At 60.6% G+C, this 19,029-nt stretch overlaps 1 protein-coding gene across 1 annotated transcript in view; it reads left to right on the top strand.

Moving 5' to 3' along the window:
• The window catches only part of GRIK5 (glutamate ionotropic receptor kainate type subunit 5), a 41,924-nt gene extending 24,150 nt beyond the window's left edge, over window positions 1-17,774 (top strand). Inside the window, exons 12-19 of the mRNA XM_088537427.1 lie at window positions 761-874; window positions 977-1,086; window positions 2,089-2,262; window positions 2,344-2,509; window positions 3,606-3,831; window positions 6,072-6,200; window positions 6,324-6,445; window positions 17,769-17,774. Coding sequence (XP_088393553.1) covers window positions 761-874; window positions 977-1,086; window positions 2,089-2,262; window positions 2,344-2,509; window positions 3,606-3,831; window positions 6,072-6,200; window positions 6,324-6,445; window positions 17,769-17,774 — 1,047 coding nt within the window. The remainder of the gene's footprint in view (window positions 1-760; window positions 875-976; window positions 1,087-2,088; window positions 2,263-2,343; window positions 2,510-3,605; window positions 3,832-6,071; window positions 6,201-6,323; window positions 6,446-17,768) is intronic.
• Window positions 17,775-19,029: the final 1,255 nt, after the last annotated feature.

Raw genomic sequence — 19,029 nt, 5'->3', positions numbered from 1 at the left:
CTTCAAGGGGGGTCCCATGGTCTTGGGGGTCACCATGATCTAGAAGGTCTTGGGGCTTGAGGGCACCGGAGGATCTTGAAGGTCTTGGGGCTTGAGGACACTTGAGGAACTTGAAGGTCTTGGGGCTTGAGGGCACTTAAGGATCTTGAAGGTCTTGGGGGGCACCTGAGGATCTTGAAGGTCTTGGGGCTTGAGGACACTTGAGGAACTTGAAGGTCTTGGGGCTTGAGGGCACTTAAGGATCTTGAAGGTCTTGGGGCTTGAGGGCACCTGATGATCTTGAAGGTCTCATCAACTGGGTAGGCTTTGGGGGCGGAGCGCTATAGGGGCGGGTCTTAAGGTCTTGAAGGGGGCCCCTTGTTCTCAGAGGTCTTGGGGGGCACCATGATCTAGAAGTCTTGGGGCTTGAGGGCACTTGAGGATCTTGGGGGGCTTGAGGACACTTGAGGATCTAGAAGGTTTTGGGGCTTGAGGACACTTGAGGATCTTGAAGGTCTTGGGGGCACCGTGGGGCTTGAGGACACTTGTGGGGGACCCCGTGGGGCTCAGGACCACCCTATGGGGAGCTCCGTGGGGCTTGAGGCACCCATGGGTGGTGGGGGACCTGGTTGTACCATAGAGGGGCACTTGGGGACACCCTGTGGGTGATACCACCATCGTGGGGGTCCCGGTGGCCCCATAGGGTTTGGGTCACCCCATGGGGTGGTTTTGGCGTGGAGATGGGTCTGACACCCCCCTCATGGTGTCCCCCCCCCCCCAGAAGGCCGACCTGGCCGTGGCCGCCTTCACCATCACGGCGGAGCGGGAGAAGGTCATCGACTTCTCCAAGCCCTTCATGACGTTGGGCATCAGCATCCTCTACCGCGTGCACATGGTAGGGGGGGCGCCGGGCCGGGCCGGGCCGAGCCGGGCCGGGCCGGGCCAGGGTGGGGGGTCCCGGCGAGCCGCGGGGGGGTCTCACGCCGTGTCCCCGCAGGGCCGCAAGCCGGGGTATTTCTCCTTCCTAGACCCCTTCTCGCCCGCCGTGTGGCTCTTCATGCTCCTCGCCTACCTGGCCGTGAGCTGCGTCCTCTTCCTGGCCGCCCGGTGAGACCCGCATAGACCCCCCCAGCTCAACCCAACCCAACCCAACTCAACCCAACCCAACTCAACCCAACCCAACCCAACTCAACCCAACCCAACCCAACCCAACCCAATGCAGCCCAGCCCAACCCTAATCAACCCAACCCAACTCAACTGAAACCAACACAGCCCAGCCCAACCCAACTCAACCCAACTCAACCCAACCCAACTCAACCCAACCCAACTCAACCCAACCCAACTCAGTTCAAACGAACCCAACTCAACTCAACCCAACCCAACTCAACAGAACTCAACTCAACCCAACCCAACTCAACCCAACTCAACCCAACCCAACCCAACTCAACCCAACCCAGTTCAAACCAACCCAACTCAACCAAACCCAACCCAACTCAACTCAACCCAACGCAGCCCAGCCCAACCCAACCCAACTCAAACCAACCCAACTCAACTCAAACCAACCCAACTCAACTCAACCCAACCCAACTCAACCCAACCCAACCCAGCCCAACCCAACCCAACGCAGCTCAACCCAACCCAGCTCAACCCAACCCAACTCAAACCAACCCAACACAACCCAACTAATGCAACCCAACCCAACTCAACTCAAACCAACCCAACTCATGTGGGACCCCCCCAACCCATGTGGGAACCCCCAACCCATGTGGGACCTCCAAACCCATGTGGGACCTCCAAGCCCATGTGGGACCCCCCACAACCCATGTGGGACCCCCCCAACCCATGTGGGACCTCCAAATCCATGTGGGACCTCCAACCCCTATGGGACCCCCCAACCCATATGGGACCCCCAAACCCATGTGGAAACCCCCAAATCCATGTGGGACCCCCAAATCCCATTCTCAGCTCCAAGGTGGCACCTCCAGCCCATGGGGAGATCCCTCTCCCAGATCTCCATGGGGAGACCTCCATGGGGACATCCCTCTCCCAGAGCCCCGGGGGTGGCAGAGGGACCCCCCAGGTCCCTGACGGAGCGTCCCCCGGTGCCAGGTTGAGCCCCTACGAGTGGTACAACCCGCACCCCTGCCTGCGGGAGCGCCACAACCTCCTGGAGAACCAGTACACGTTGGGCAACAGCCTCTGGTTCCCCGTCGGCGGCTTCATGCAACAGGGCTCCGAGATCATGCCCCGCGCCCTGTCCACCCGCTGCGTCAGCGGGGTCTGGTGAGACGGTGGGGTGGTGACAACGGGGCCGGGGACCCGGCCTGGGGACATCCCGGCTCATCCCCTGGTGCCATCCCGCAGGTGGGCCTTCACGCTCATCATCATCTCCTCCTACACGGCCAACCTGGCGGCGTTCCTCACCGTGCAGCGGATGGAGGTGCCCATCGAGTCGGCCGATGACTTGGCCGACCAGACCAATATTGAGTACGGCACCATCCACGCCGGCTCCACCATGACCTTCTTCCAGGTGAGGTTCTAGGGCTGGTGGGAAGGGGCGTCCAACCCAACGCAACTCAACCCAACCCAACTCAACCCAACGCAGCCCAACCCAACCGAGCTCAACCCAACTCAATGCAGCTCAACCCAACCCAATTAACGCAACCCAACTCAATCCAACCCACTCAACCCTACCCAACTCAACCCACCTCAACTCAACCCAACTCAACCCAACCCAATTCAACCCAACTCAACCCAACCCAACTCAACCCAACCCAACTCAACTCAACCCAACCCAACCCAGCCCAACTCAACCCAACTCAACCCAACCCACTCAACCCTACCCAACTCAACCCACCTCAAGTCAACCCAACTCAACCCAACCCAACTCAGCCCAACTCAACCCAACCCAACTCAACCCAACCCAACCCAACTCAAACCAACCCAACTCAACCCAACCCACCTCAACTCAACCCAACCCAACTCAACCCAATTCAATCCAACTCAACCCAGCCCAACTCAATGCAACTCAACCCAACCCAACCCAATCCAACTCAACCCAACCCAACTCAAACCAACCCAACTCAACCCAACCTACCTCAACTCAACCCAATGCAGCCCAGCCCAACCCAGCTCAACCCAACTCAACACAACTCAATCCAACCCAAGAGAACAAACTCAACCCAACCCAACAGAACAAACCCAACTTGGCCCAACTCAACCCAGCCTGACCCAACAGAACAAACTCAACTCAACCCAACAGAACAAACCCAACTCAACCCAGCCTAACCCAATAGAACAAACTCAACCCGACCCAGCCTGGCTCGACCCAACAGAACCAGCCAAACTCAACCCAACCCAGCCAAAACCGCTGGTTCAACCTAACCCAAACCGACCCCATGGCAGTCAACCCAACCCAATACAGAGTGGCTGGACAAGCCTAACTCGACCCAACCCAACCAAACAAGCAGAATCAACACAAACAACCCACCATGGGTCAACCCAACCCAAAACATCTGGGCAGACCTAACTCCATCCGAGATGATCTGGGTCAACCCAATGAGACGAAGCAACCCCAGTAGACAAAAGTCAACCCAACCCAAGTGATCCACGCCGTGTCCCCCCAGAACTCGCGGTACCAGACCTACCAACGCATGTGGAACTACATGCAGTCGAAGCAGCCGAGCGTCTTCGTGAAGAGCACGGAGGAGGGCATCGCGCGGGTCCTCAACTCCAAGTACGCCTTCCTGCTGGAGTCCACCATGAACGAGTACCACCGGCGCCACAACTGCAACCTCACCCAGATCGGCGGCCTGCTGGACACCAAGGGCTACGGCATCGGGATGCCGCTGGGTAGGGGGACGGGGACGCGGCGGGGCCACCTGGGGTTGTTCCATCATGGGGTGACCATGGGTGTCTAGGGTTGGGCCAACATGGGTTGACCATGGAGGGGACCCAGGTGTCTGGGGTCGCTCCATCATGGGTGGACCATGGGTGTCTAGGGTTGGTCTAACATGGGTTGACCATGGAAGGACCCAGGTGTCCGGGATCGCTCCATCATGGGTTGACCATGGGTGTCCAGGGTTGGTCCAACATGGATTGACCATGGAAGGACCCAGGTGTCCGGGTTGCCCCATCATGGGTTGACCATGGGTGTCCAGGTTTGGTCCAACATGGGTTGACCATGGAGGGGACCCAGGTGTCTGGGGTTGCTCCATCATGGGTTGACCATGGGTGTCTAGGGATGGTCCATCATGGGTTGACCATGGAAGGACCCAGGTGTCCGGGGTCGCTCCAACATGGGTTGACCATGGGTGTCTAGGGATGGTCCAACATGGGTTGACCATGGAAGGACCCAGGTGTCCGGGGTCGCTCCATCATGGGTTGACCATGGGTGTCCAGGGTTGGTCCAACAGGGATTGACCATGGGTGTCCAGGGTTGGTCCATCATGGATTGACCATGAGTGTCCAGGGTTGGTCCAACATGGGTTGACCATGGAGGGGACTCAGGTGTCCGGGGTCGCTCCATCATGGGTTGACCATGGGTGTCCAGGGTTGGTCCGGTTGACCATGGGTGTCTAGGGTTGGTCCAACATGGTTTGACCATGGATGTCTAGGGTTGGTCCAACATGGATTGACCATGGGTGTCCAGGGTTGGTCCAACATGGGTTGACCATGGGTGTCCAGGGTTGGTCCGGTTGACCATGGGTGTCCAGGGTTGGGCCAACATGGCTTGACCATGGAGGGGACTCAGGTGTCCGGGGTCGCTCCATCATGGGTTGACCATGGGTGTCCAGGGTTGGTCCAACATGGGTTGACCATGGAAGGACCCAGGTGTCTGGGGTCGCTCCATCATGGGTTGACCATGGGTGTCTAGGGTTGGTCCAACATGGATTGACCATGGGTGTCCAGGGTTGGTCCGACATGGGTTGACCATGAAAGGACCCAGGTGTCTGGGGTCGCTCCAACATGGGTTGACCATGGGTGTCTAGGGTTGGTCCAACATGGATGACCATGGGTGTCCAGGGTTGGTCCATCATGGGTTGACCATGGAAGGACCCAGGTGTCCGGGATCACTCCATCATGGGTTGACCATGGGTGTCTAGGGTTGGTCCATCATGGATTGACCATGGGTGTCCAGGGTTGGTCCGGTTGACCATGGGTGTCTAGGGTTGGTCCATCATGGGTTGACCATGGAAGGACCCAGGTGTCCAGGATCGCTCCATCATGGGTTGACCATGGGTGTCTAGGGAATTCCAACATGGGTTGACCATGGAGGGGACCCAGGTGTCTGGGGTCGCTCCATCATGGGTTGACCATGGGTGTCTAGGGCTGGTCCAACATGGGTTGACCATGGAAGGACCCAGGTGTCTGGGGTCGCTCCATCATGGGTTGACCATGGGTGTCTAGGGATGGTCCAACATGGGTTGACCATGGGTGTCCAGGGTTGGTCCATCATGGGTTGACCATGGAAGGACCCAGGTGTCCGGGATCACTCCATCATGGGTTGACCATGGGTGTCCAGGTTTGGTCCAACAGGGATTGACCATGGGTGTCCAGGGTTGGTCCATCATGGATTGACCATGGGTGACCAGGGTCGGTCCAACAGGGATTGACCATGGGTGTCCAGGTTTGGTCCAACAGGGATTGACCATGGGTGTCTAGGGTTGGTCCATCATGGATTGACCATGGGTGTCCAGGGTTGGTCCAACATGGGTTGACCATGGAAGGACCCAGGTGTCTGGGGTCGCTCCATCATGGGTTGACCATGGGTGTCTAGGGTTGGTCCATCATGGATTGACCATGGAGGGGACTCAGGTGTCCGGGGTCGCTCCATCATGGGTTGACCATGGGTGTCTAGGGAATTCCAACATGGGTTGACCATGGGTGTCTAGGGTTGGTCCAACATGGGTTGACCATGGAAGGACCCAGGTGTCCGGGGTCGCTCCATCATGGGTTGACCATGGGTGTCCAGGGTTGGTCCAACATGGGTTGACCAAGGCCTACAGCATCGGGATAGGGGGACAGGGACGCGACGGGGCCACCACCGGGCACCGCGTTGGGTCCAATCCTGGTGTCACCTCCCCGTCCAGGCTCGCCGTTCCGGGACGAGATCACCCTGGCCATCCTGCAGCTGCAGGAGAACAACCGGCTGGAGATCCTCAAGCGCAAGTGGTGGGAAGGAGGGCATTGCCCCAAGGAGGAGGACCACCGAGCCAAAGGTGGATGCTCGGGATGCCCAGGGCAGGGGATGAGTCAGGGTGAAGACCAAGGAGGGCTTGGTAGGACCTTTGGGGTGGTGGAAATGGGGGGTCCGCGCTGAGCGTCCACCCCACATTACTCAGGGTTGGGCATGGAGAACATTGGGGGCATCTTCGTGGTGCTGGTCTGTGGCCTCATCGTCGCCATCTTCGTGGCCGTCATGGAGTTCGTGTGGTCCACGCGGCGCTCTGCCGAGACCGAGGAGGTGAGGGGCCCAGGCGTCCGGGCCGGGGGACAGGGTGGGTTGGGGGGACAAGAGGGCCAGGGCTGCAGGGTTGGTCCAATATGGTTGACCGTGGAGGGGACCCAGGTGTCCAGGGTTGCTCCATCATGGGTTGACCATGGGTGTCTAGGGTTGGTCAATCCATGGGTTGGTCCATCCATGGGTCCCTCCATCCATGGGTCTCTCCATCCATGGGTCCCTCCATCCATGGTTGGTCCATCCATGGGTCCCTCCATCCATGGTCCCTCCATCCATGGGTCACTCAATCCATGGATGTTCAAGGTTGGTCCATCCATGGTCACTCCATCCATGGGTCGCTCCATCCATGGGTTCCTCCATCCATAGGTCTCTCCATCCATGGGTCCCTCCATCCATGGTCGCTCCATCCATGGGTCCCTCCATCCATGGGTCTCTCCATCCATGGGTCCCTCCATCCATGGGTCTCTCCATCCATGGTCGCTCCATCCATGGGTCCCTCCATCCATGGGTCTCTCCATCCATGGGTCCCTCCATCCATGGGTCTCTCCATCCATGGGTCCCTCCATCCATGGGTCTGTCCATCCATGGATCTGTCCATCCATGGTCTCTCCATCCATGGGTCCCTCCATCCATGGGTCCCTCCATTCATGGTCCCTCCATCTATGGTCGCTCCATCCATGGGTCCCTCCATCCATGGGTCGCTCCATCCATGGGTCCCTCCATCCATGGTCACTCCATCCATGGGTCCCTCCATCCATGGTCCCTCCATCCATGGCTCCCTCCATCCCGCAGCTCTCCCTGTGCTCCGAGATGCTCCGGGAGCTCCGGCACGCCGTGTCCTGCCGCAAACCGGCGCGTTCCATCCATGGGTCACTCCATCCATGGGTCGCTCCGTCCATGGGTTCCTCCATCCATGGGTCGCTCCATCCATGGTCCCTCCATCCATGGTCGCTCCATCCATGGGTCCCTCCATCCCGCAGCTCTCCCTGTGCTCCGAGATGCTCCGGGAGCTCCGGCACGCCGTGTCCTGCCGCAAACCGGCGCGTTCCATCCATGGGTCACTCCATCCATGGGTCGCTCCGTCCATGGGTTCCTCCATCCATGGGTCCCTCCATCCATGGATCTCTCCATCCATGGGTCGCTCCATCCATGGGTCCCTCCATCCATGGGTTCCTCCATCCATGGGTCCCTCCATCCATGGATCTCTCCATCCATGGGTCGCTCCATCCATGGGTCCCTCCATCCATGGTCGCTCCATCCATGGGTCCCTCCATCCATGGGTCCCTCCATCCATGGGTTGGTCAATCCATTGGTTCCTCCATCCATGAGTCGCTCCATCCATGGGTCAATCCATGGGTTGATCCATGGGTTCCTCCATCCATGGGTCCCTCCATCCATGGGTCTCTCCATCCATGGGTCAATCCATGGGTTGATCCATGGGTCTCTCCATCCATGGGTCAATCCATTGGTTGATCAATCCATGGTCGCTCCATCCATGGGTTGGTCCATCCATGGGTCACTCAATCCATGGATGTTCAAGGTTGGTCCATCCATGGGTCCCTCCATCCATGGGTCCCTCCATCCCGCAGCTCTCCCTGTGCTCCGAGATGCTCCGGGAGCTCCGGCACGCCGTGTCCTGCCGCAAACCGGCGCGATCCCGCCGGCGCCGCCGACCCGCTCCGCGCTCCGGAACCGGCACCGGCACCGGGACCAGAACCGGGATCGGAACCGGGATCGGGACCGGGATCGGGACCGGGATCGGGACCGGCCCCCCCCTCCGCGAGATGCGTTTCAGCAACGGGAAGCTCCACTCGGGGGGGGGGGACGGGGGGGCGCCCCCCCCCCCCTGCACCCACGTGCGGGTCTGTCCCGAGTGTCGCCGCCTGCGGGGGGGGGGGGGAGGAGGAGGAGGGGGCGGGGCCCGCGTCGCCCCGCCCCCCCCCGCGCCGCCCCCCGAGGGGGGGGGCCGCGAACAGGAGTGACCCCCCCCCCCCCTCCCCCGAATCGCTCCCCCCCCCCCCCCCCGGGACCCGACCCCCCCCCCCTGCAGGAAATGGGGGGGGGGGCGATTGGGGGCGACCCCCCCCCCCCCTCCGGACCCCCCCCCCCCTCCGGACGCCCCTCCCCTCCAGGAGCCGCCCCCCCCTCTGGGAAATGGGGGGGGGGGCGATTGGGGGCGCCCCCCCCCCTGCGGACGCCCCCCCCCCAGGAGCCGCCCCCCCCCTCCGGGAAATGGGGGGGGGGCGATTGGGGGCGACCCCCCCCCCCCTCCGAACCCCCCCCCCCCCTCCGGACGCCCCCCCCCCCCAGGAGCCGCCCCCCCCCTCCGGAAATGGGGGGGGGGCGATTGGGGGCGACCCCCCCCCCCCCTCCAGACGCCCCCCCCCCCCCAGGAGCCGCCCCCCCCCTCCAGGAAATGGGGGGGGGGGCGATTGGGGGCGACCCCCCCCCCCCCGGGGCGACCCCCCCCCCCTTCGGGCGACCCCCCCTCCGGATGCCCCCCCCCCCCGGGGGACCCCCCCCCCCCAAACGACCCCCCCCCCTCCGGAAAGACCCCCCCCCCTCGCGCCCCCCCCCTCCGGACCCCCCCCCCAAAAGCCCCCCCCCAAAGGAGCCCCCCCCCCATCTCCACCCCCCCCCCCCAAAACCTGCTCTGTGCCTTCCCGGGGGGGGGATGGGACCCCCACGTGGTGCCTGGAAGGATCCGGGGGGGGGGGGGGCCCCCCCCCTCTGCACCGGGGGGGGGGGGGCAGACGAGACCCCCCCCCCAATCCACGCACGGGGGGGAGGGGGCAGCGGAGCGCGCGGGGGGGGGGAGCGGGGGGGCTGTTGTTATTATTATTATTATTATTTCCCCCCCCCCGTTTTTTTCCCGTTTTTTCGTTTTTTTGCCCCATTTCTTTGGGCGACCCCCCCCCCCCAATAAACCGGCGACTTTTACGGCCCGTGTCGTTTGTGCCCCCCCCCCCCTTGGTGACACCCCCATTTCCGTGTCCCCCCCCCCCATAAAAAGGGCCCAGGCGTCCGGGGCCACCAGGGGCGCCGCGCGCTCGAGGGAGCCGCTAATGAGATGCAAATGAGATGCAAACGAGATGCAAACGAGGCAGAAGGAGCAACGCTTGCGGGGGGGGGCGGGGTAATGAAAGGAAAGCCCCGCCCCCCATGAAGCTCCGCCCCCTCCTATGGGGGATGAGGGGGGAGGGGCCCGGGCGCCCCTCAAGGTCACCCCCCCCCCCGGGCATCCTCCCCCCCCCGCCTTGGGATGAGCTGGTCCAGGCCGGTCGACGGTTGCCGTGGCAACCAGACGTGACGTCACCGGGGACACCGCGGCGGGGGGGGGGAGCGGGATGGGATGCTCTGAAAAGGGGGGGTCCCCAATCGGGACCCCCCCCCTCGTGTTGGGGGGGGGCAAAACCCGTGGGGGGGGGGGCAAATCCCGTGGGGGGGGGGGGCAAATCCCGGGGGGGGGCATCGTGTGCTGGGGGGGGGGCATTTCCCCCATTTCCCCCCCCTTTTTGCCCCTGGGGGGGGTCCCTCATTTTGGGGGGGGGGGGTCCCCCGTGATGCGGGGGGGGGGGGTCCCCATCTCCTCCCCCCCCCGCCCCCCCCCGGTTCCGCAGCCCAAGGTCGTTTCAAGGGGAAGATGCTGCAAAAGGGGGGGGGGGGGGGGCAAATATGGGGCTGGGGGGGGCAATTATGGGGCAGGGGGGGCAAATATGGGTCTGGGGGGCAAATATGGGGCGGGGGGGGGCAAATATGGGGCTGGGGGGGCAATTATGGGGCTGGGGGGGCAATTATGGGGCTGGGGGGGGCGCTGCGGGGTCCCCCCCCCCCCGCGGGTCTCCTCATCCCGCTCCCCCCCTCCCCGTTGCTAAGGCCCCGCCGTTGCCATGGCGCCCCCCATCCCGTTGCCAGGCAGCCGCGTTGCCATGGCGACGGGCGCGGGGGGGGGGGAGCGGGGGATGCTGCGGTACCCGGGGGGCGGGGGGGAGGGGGAAAGACCCATCCTGGATTTAATTAGCGAGCGCTAATTAGTGTCGCGGGGGGGTCGGGGTGTTGGTTGTGCGTCAGGGTGTCACCTTGGGGTGTCGTTTTGGGGTGTTCGGTTGTCGCACACACAGACACGGGGGGGGGGCATTTGGGGGGTGCGGGGGGGGGATACAGTGTCCGCCTGTATCGGGGTGTCCGACTGTGCGTCGCGGGGTGTTGCCGGGGCCCTGGGGTGTTGTTGGGGGGTATCCATGGAAACGGGGGGGTGATGGGGGGGTTTGGGGGTGTCCTGAAGGGGGGGGGGGGGCTGGTGCACCCCGGGGGGGGGTTTTGGGGGGGTCATTGGGAAGGCTGTAAAATGGGGGGGGGGTTGGGGTGTCCTTGGGGGGGGGCACGTGGCGGGGGGGGGGTATTTCGGGGGGGGTATTGGGGGGTCCATGGGGGGGCTATGGGGGGGCTGCATTGCAGGGGGTTATTGGGGTGCATGGGGGGTTATTGAGGGGGGGGTCCGTATTGCGGGGGGTTATTGGGGGGCACGGGGGGGTTATGGGGGGTTATTGGGGGGTCCATGGGGGGTCCGCATTGCAGGGGGGCTATGGGGGGGGTCCATGGGGGGGCTATGGGGGTATATGGGGGGGGGCTGCATTGCAGGGGGTTATTGGGGTGCATGGGGGGCTGCAGGGGGGGGTCTGCATTGGAGGGGGGGGCTATTGGGGGGGGGTCCTGCATTGCGGGGGGGTTATTGGGGTGCATGGGGGGGTACATGGGGGGGGGGCCGCATTGCGGGGGGGGGTCTATGGGATTTGTATGGGGGGGGTCCGCATTGCAGGGGGGGGGTCCGCATTGCGGGGGGGGGGGTTATTGGGGCTATTGGGGAGGGGTCCCCATTGCGGGGGGGGTTATGGGGGTTATTGGGGGGGTTATTGGGGGGGGTCCGCATTGCGGGGGGGTTATTGGGGTGCATGGAGGGGGTCCGCATTGGGGGGGTACATTGGGGGGGGTCCGCATTGTGGGGGGTTATTGGGGATTATTGGGGGGGGCTCTGCATTGCGGGGGGGTTATAGGGGTGCATGGGGGGGGTCCGCATTGCAGGGGGGGGTTATAGGGGTTATTGGGGGGGGGATCCGCATTGTGGGGGGGTTATTGGGGCTTTTTTGGGGGTCCGCATTGCAGGGGGGGGGTTATTGAGGAGGGGGTCCCCATTGCGGGGGGGTCTATGGAGGTTATTGGGGGGGGGTCCGCATTGCGGGGGGGTCTATGGAGGTTATTGGGGGGGGTCCGCATTGCGGGGGGGGTTATAGGGGGTTATTGCGGGGGGGGGGTCCGCATTGCGGGGGGGTCCATGGGGTTTGTATGAGGGGGGGGTCCGCGTTATGGGGGGTTATTGGGGGGGGGGGTCCCCATTGAGGGGGGTATTGGGGGTTGGGGGGGGTCCCCATTGCGGGGGTTATGGGGGTTATTGGGGGGGGGTCCGCATTGGGGGGGGGGTCTATGGGGTTTGTATGGGGGGGTCCGCATCGCGGGGGGTTATGGGGGCTATTGGGGGGGGTCCGCATTGCGGGGGGTTATTGGGGTTATTGGGGGGTCTATGGGGGTTATGGGGGGGGTCCCCATTGCGGGGGGGTCTATGGGGTTATGGGGGGGCTATAGGGGGTTATGGGGGGGGTCCGCATTGCGGGGGGGGGTTCTCGGGGCTCCCCCCGCCCCCCCCCCCATCCCGGAGGTGAATCCGCAGTAAAAGGGGCGGGGCCGGCGCGGGGGGGCGGGGCGGGGGGAGCCCCTCGCGCGCTGATTGGCTGCCGCCCGCCCCCCCCCCCCGCAGCCCAGACGGCGGCGGCCCCGGGTCCCGGTCCCAGTCCCGGTTCCGCCGCAGCCGCCGCCTGGTCCGGTCCGGTCCGGTCCGCGACAGCCGCAGCCATGGGGGTACGGGGGGGCCGCTGTGGGGTGTGCGACGGGTGTGCGAGGGGTGTGCAAGGAGATAGCGGGTGTTGCAAGGGGTGTGCAAGGGGTGTGCAACGTGTGCAAGGGGGTGTGCGAGGGGATAATGGGGTGTGCGAGGGGTGTGCAAGGAGATAGCGGGTGTTGCAAGGTGATAATGGGGTGTGCAAGGAGATAATGGAGTGTGCGAGGGGTGTGCAAGGAGATAGCGGGTGTTGCAAGGGGTGTGCAAGGGGTGTGCAACGTGTGCGAGGTGATAATGGGGTGTGCAAGGGGTGTGCAAGGGGGGTGCAACGTGTGCAAGGGGTGCGAGGGTGTGCAAGGTGATAATGGGGTGTGCAAGGAGATAGCGGGTGTTGCAAGGTGATAATGGGGTGTGCGAGGGGTGTGCGAGGAGATAGCGGGGGGTGCAACGTGTGCGAGGGGTCTGCAAGGGGTGCGAGGGGTGTGCAAGGTGATAATGGGGTGTGCAAGGGGTGTGCAAGGAGGTAGCGGGGGTGCAAGGAGATAGCGGGGGGTGCAAGGGGTGTGCAACGTGTGCAAGGGGTGCAAGGGGTGTGCTAGGGGTGTGCAAGGTGCTAGCGGGGTGTGCAAAGGGTGCGAGGGGTCTGCAAGGTGACAGCGGGTGTGCGAGGGCGAGCGGGGTGTGCAAGCCGATAGCGGGGTGTGCAAGGGGTGTGCAACGTGTGCAAGGCGATAGCGGGGTGTGCAAGGGGGTCTGGGGGTGCGCAAGGGGGTCCGGGGGTGTGCAAGGGGCTAGCGGGGTGTGCAATGGGTGCAAGGAGTGTGCAAGGCATGTGACGGGCGTGCAAGGTGATAGCGGGGTGTGCAAGGAGCGTGCGAGGTGATAACGGGGTGCGCAAGGTGGTAACGGGGTGTGCAATGGGTGTGCAAGGTGCTGGTGGGGGTGCTCAAGGTGACAGCGGGGTGTGCAACGGGTGTGCGAGGTGGTAACGGGGTGTGCAAGGTGACAGCGGGTGTGCAAACGGGTGCGTGCGGGGGTGCGGGGGTGTGCAAGGTGCTGGCGGGGTGTGCAAGGGGGTGCAAAGGGTGTGCAAGGGGGGTGCAAGGAGGGTGCAAGGGGGGTGCAAAAGGGGGGTGCAAGGTGAGTGCAAGGGGGTGCAAGGGGATGCAAGGTGCGTGCAAGGGGGTGCAAAGGTGCGTGCAAAAGGGGTGCAAGGAGGGTGCAAGGTGAGTGCAAGGAGGGTGCAAAGGGGTGCAAGGGCAATGCAAAGGTGCGTGCAAGGGGTGCAAGGGGGTGCAAAAGGGGTGCAAGGTGCGTGCAAGGAGGGTGCAAAAGGGGTGCAAGGTGCGTGCAAGGGGGTGCAAGGGCAATGCAAAGGTGCGTGCAAGGGGGTGCAAAGAGGATGCAAGGGGGATGCAAAGTGCGTGCAAAGGGGGTGCAAAGTGCGTGCAAGGGGGTGCAAAGGGGTGCAAGGAGGGTGCAAGGGGATGCAAGGAGGTGCAAGGTGCGTGCAAGGAGGGTGCAAAAGGGGTGCAAGGTGCGTGCAAAGGGGGTGCAAGGGGGTGCAAGGTGCGTGCAAAGGGGGTGCAAGGGGGTGCAAAGGGGGTGCAAGAGGGGTGCAAAGGGGTGCAAGGAGGGTGCAAGGAGGGTGCAAAGGGGGTGCAAGGTGCGTGCAAGGGGGGTGCAAAGGGGGTGCAAGGGCAATGCAAACAATGCAAAGGTGCGTGCAAAATGGGTGCAAGGGGGTGCAAAAGAGGTGCAAATGTGCGTGCAAGAGGGTGCAAGGGCAATGCAAATGTGCGTGCAAGAGGGTGCAAGGGGGGTGCAAGGTGCGTGCAAAAGGGGGGGTGCAAGGGGGTGCAAAGGGGGTGCAAGGAGGGTGCAAAGGGGGTGCAAATGCGCGTGCAAGGTGCGTGCAAAGGAGGCGCCGCGTGTGCAAATCCCGCGTGTGCAAGGACCCGGGTGGGGGGGTTTTTGTCCCGCGTGTCCCCGTGTCCTTGTCCCCCCCCCCCGCCCCCCCCCCCCGCGGCTCCGCATTGCGCGTCCCCAATAACCTTCCCCCCCCTCCCCCCCCCCGCCGCTAATTAACAGCGTTAATTAACAACCCCGAGGGGGGGGTGGAGCCCTCCCCCACCCCCCGCCCATGCCGCTAATTAACAGCGTTAATTAAAGGCGGGATGAGCCCCCCCCCCCGGAATCCCCCCCCCATAGGGATCCCCTTAACCCCCCCCCTTAGAAATCCCCCCCCCCCGTTATTATGGGGGGGGGGGGGGCGATATTTGCCCCGCCCCAAATGCTCGGGGGGGGGGGTCACCATGACAACGCGGGGGGGGTTTTAATGACCCCCCCCCCATGCGACCCCCCCCCAAGCGGGTGACCCCATTTAAGTATATGGGGGGGGGGGGCAATTTAAGGATATGGGGGGGGCAATTTAAGGATAAGGGGGGGCAATTTAAGGATATAGGGGGTAAATTTAAGGATGGGGGGGCAATTTAAGGATATAGAGGGGGCAATTTAAGGATATAGGGGGGTAAATTAAAGGATATTGGGGGGCAATTTAAGGATAAGGGGGGGCAATTTAAGGATGGGGGGCAATTTAAGGATATAGGGGGGGCAATTTAAGGATATAGGGGGGTAAATTTAAGGATAAGGGGGGGCAATTTAAGTATATGGGGGGGCAATTTAAGGATATAGAGGGGGCAATTTAAGGATAAGGGGGGGGTAAATTTAAGGATGGGGGGGCAATTTAAGTATATGGGGGGGCAATTTAAGGATATAGAGGGGGCAATTTAAGGATATAGGGGGGTAAATTTAAGGATATAGAGGGGGCAATTTAAGGATATAGAGGGGGCAATTTAAGGATATAGGGGGTAAATTAAAGGATAAGGGGGGCAATTTAAGGATGGGGGGGCAATTTAAGGATAGGGGGGCAATTTAAAGATAAGGGGGGGTAAATTAAAGGATATAGGGGGGGGAAATTTAAGGATAAGGGGGGGGGCAATTTAAGGATGGGGGGGCAATTTAAGGATAAGGGGGGGGTAAATTTAAGGATATAGAGGGGGCAATTTAAGGATATAGGGGGGTAAATTAAAGGATATAGGGGGGGCAATTTAAGGATATTGGGGGGATTTTGGGGTCCCCCCTTTTCCCTATGGGGCTCCCCTCGCTGCCCCCCCCCCTCCAATCCCCTCCCCCCCCCTCCCCCCCCTCCATCCTTTATCCCCCCCCGACCCCCCCCCCCGCGGCTGAGACCGGATTAAACCGGAGCAGCAGATGGCGGGGGGGGGGGGGGGAGCGGATGACGTCACCGTGTCCCCAAGGGGGGGGGCTGCTTGGGGGGGGGGCATTTGGGGGGGGCATTTGGGGGGGGCAATTGGGGGGGGTATTTGGGGAGGGGGGGCAATTGGGGGGGGTATTTGGGGGGGGCTCCTTTATGGGGGGGGTCCCGGAGGCTCCTTCTTGCCCCCCCCCCCTCCCCCCCCCGCCCCATTTTGGGGCAATTCGCGGCCATTTCGGGGCCCCCCCTCGTGCCGCATTGCGGCTCCCGAGGGGCGTTTTGGGGCGATTTCCCGGGATTTTGGGTGCATGGCGGCGTTTCGGGGCGCTTTTTGCAAAGATTTGGGGCGCTCGGCGCTTTTTGGGGCTATTTTGCAAAGATTTGGGGCGCTTGGTGCTTTTTGGGGCTATTTTGCAAAGATTTGGGGTGCATGGGGGCTCCTTGCACAAATTTGGGGCGTTTTGGGGTGCTTTTCTGCAAAGATTTGGGGCGTTTTGGGGTGTTTTTCGGGGCTGTTTTGCAGACGTTTTTGGTACAAAAATTGGGGCGTTTTGGGGTGCTTTCTGCACAGATTTGGGGCGTTTTGGGGGGTTTTTCGGGGTGTTTTGCAGACATTTTCAGGTGCAAAAAATTGGGGCGTTTGGATTTGGGGCGTTTTAGGGTGTTTTTTGCCAGGTTTTGGGGTGCTCAGGGTTTTTCGGGGCTCTTTTGCAGACATTTAGGGTGCCTGGGGGCTCCTTGCACAGATTTGGGGTGATTTGCGGTGCTTTTTTGCAGGGATTTGGGGTGCTCGGTGCTTTTTGGGGTGTTTTGCAGACATTTAGGGTGCAAAAATTGGGGGCTCCTTGCACCAATTTGGGACGTTTTGGGGTGTTTTTCTACAAAGATTTGGGGCGTTTTGGGGTGTTTTTCGGGTCCGTTTTGCACATATTTGGGGTGCACAAATTTGGGGCGTTTTGGGGTGATTTTCTGCAAAGATTTGGGGCGTTTTGGGGTGTTTTTTTGCCAGGTTTTGGGGTACTCGGTGTTTTTCGGGGCTGTTTTGCAGACATTTAGGGTGCAAAATGTGGGGTCCTTGCACCAATTTGGGGCGTTTTGGGGTGATTTTCTGCAAATCTTTGGGGCATTTTGGGGTGTTTTTCAGGGCCATTTTGTGGACATTTCGCGTGAACAAATTTGGGGCGTTTTGGGGTGCTTTTTTTTGCAAAGATTTGGGGCCTTTTGGGGTATTTTTCGGGGCCTGTTTGCAGACATTTAGGGTGCAAAATGTGGGGTCCTTGCACCAATTTGGGGCATTTTGGGGTGCTTTTCTGCAAAATTTGGGGCTTTTGGGGCTGTTTTTCGGGGTCGTTTTGCAGACATTTAGGGTGCAAAAATAGGGATATTTTGGGGTGCTTTTCTGCACAAATTTGGGGCTTTTGGGGTGTTTTTCGGGGCCATTTTGCAGACATTTAGGGTGCAAAAATTGGGGCGTTTCGGGGCGTTTTTCTGCCCAGATTTGGGCCGTTTCGGGGTGTTTTTCTGCCCAGATTTAGGGCGTTTTGGGGTGTTTTGCAGACATTTCGGGTGCATGGGGGCTCCTTGCAAAAATTTGGGACGTTTTTGGGGGGTTTTTCTGCAAAATTTGGGGCGTTTCGGGGTGTTTTTCGGGGCTCTTTTGCAGACATTTTTGGTACAAAAATTGGGGCGTTTTGGGGTGCTTTCTGCACAGATTTGGGGCGTTTTGGGGGGTTTTTTCGGGGTGTTTTGCAGACATTTTCAGGTGCAAAAAATGGGGGCGTTTGGATTTGGGGCGTTTTAGGGTGTTTTTTGCCAGGTTTTGGGGCGCTCAGCGTTTTTCGGGGTGTTTTGCAGACATTTCTGGTGCATGGGGGCTCCTTGCACCAATTTGGGGCATTTTGGGGTGTTTTTCGGGTCCGTTTTGCACATATTTCGGGTGTACAAATTTGGGGCATTTTGGGGTGCTTTTCTGCAAAATTTGGGGCTTTTGGGGCTGTTTTTCGGGGTCGTTTTGCAGACATTTAGGGTGCAAAAATAGGGATATTTTGGGGTGCTTTTCTGCACAAATTTTGGGGCTTTTGGGGTGTTTTTCGGGGCCATTTTGCAGACATTTAGGGTGCAAAAATTGGGGCGTTTCGGGGTGTTTTTCTGCCCAGATTTAGGGCGTTTTGGGGTGTTTTTCGGGGTGTTTTGCAGACATTCAGGGTGCATGGGGGCTCCTTGCACCAATTTGGGGCATTTTGGGGTGTTTTTCTGCAAAGATTTGGGGCATTTGGGGGTGTTTTTCGGGGCCGTTTTGCAGATATTTATTGTGCAAAAATTGGGGCGTTTTGGGGTGTTTCTCTGCAATGATTTGGGGCGTTTCGGGGTGTTTTCTGCCCAGATTTGGGGCGTTTTGGGGTGCTTTTCTTCAAAGATTTGGGGCGTTTTGGGGTGTTTTCGGGGCCGTTTTGCAGACACTTAGGGTGCAAAAATTGGGATATTTTGGGGTGTTTTTCTGCCCAAATTTGGGGCGTTTCGGGACGTTTTTCTGCCCAGATTTGGGACGTTTCGGGGTGTTTTTCTGCACAATTTTGGAGCATTTTGGGGTGTTTTTCGGGGCCGTTTTGCAGACATTTAGGTTGTAAAAATTGGGCCGTTTCGGGGTGTTTTTCTGCACAGATTTGGGGCATTTTTTAGTGTTTTTCGGGTGTTTTTGCAGACATTTAGGGTGCAAAAATTGGGATATTTCGGGGTGTTTTTCTGCAAAGATTTGGGGCGTTTCAGGGACTTTTGGGGACTCTTTTGCAAACATTTAGGGTGCAAAAATTGGGGCCGTTTCGGGGTGTTTTTCTGCACGATTTTGGGGTGTTTTCCTGCAATTTTGGGCCGTTTCAGGGCGCTTTCCGCACGATTTTGGGGTGTTTTCCTGCAGTTTTGGGCCATTTCGGGGTGTTTTTCTGCACAGATTTGGGGCCTTTTGTGGTGTTTTCAGGACCGTTTAACAGACATTTAGGATGCAAAAATTGGGATATTTTGGGGTGTTTGTCTGCACAATTTGGGCCGTTTCGGGGTGTTTTTCTGCACAAATTTGGGGCATTTCGGGGTGTTTTTCTGCACGATTTGGGGCCATTTCGGGGTGTTTTTCCGCACGATTTTGGGGTGTTTTTCTGAAGTTTTGGGCCGTTTCGGGGTGTTTTTCTGCACCATTTCGGGGCGCTTTCTGCACAATTTTGGGCTGTTTTGGGGTGTTTTTCCGCACGATTTCGGGGTGTTTTCCTGCAGTTTTGGGCCGTTTCGGGGCGCTTTTCCGCACGATTTTGGGCCGTTTTGGGCTGTTTTGGGGTGTTTTTCCGCACGATTTTGGGGTGAATTTCTGCACATATTCGGGCCGTTTCGGGGCGCTTTTCCGCACGATTTTGGGCCGTTTCGGGCTGT

This window comes from Tinamus guttatus, unplaced genomic scaffold (genome assembly GCF_059628265.1).
Source record: "Tinamus guttatus ecotype Peru unplaced genomic scaffold, ASM5962826v1 Tinamus_guttatus_pri_ptg000769l, whole genome shotgun sequence".
Classification (NCBI taxonomy): Eukaryota; Metazoa; Chordata; class Aves; order Tinamiformes; family Tinamidae; genus Tinamus; species Tinamus guttatus.
Note: the sequence above shows the minus strand (reverse complement) of the source record. Positions and strands in the feature narration are given on the sequence as shown.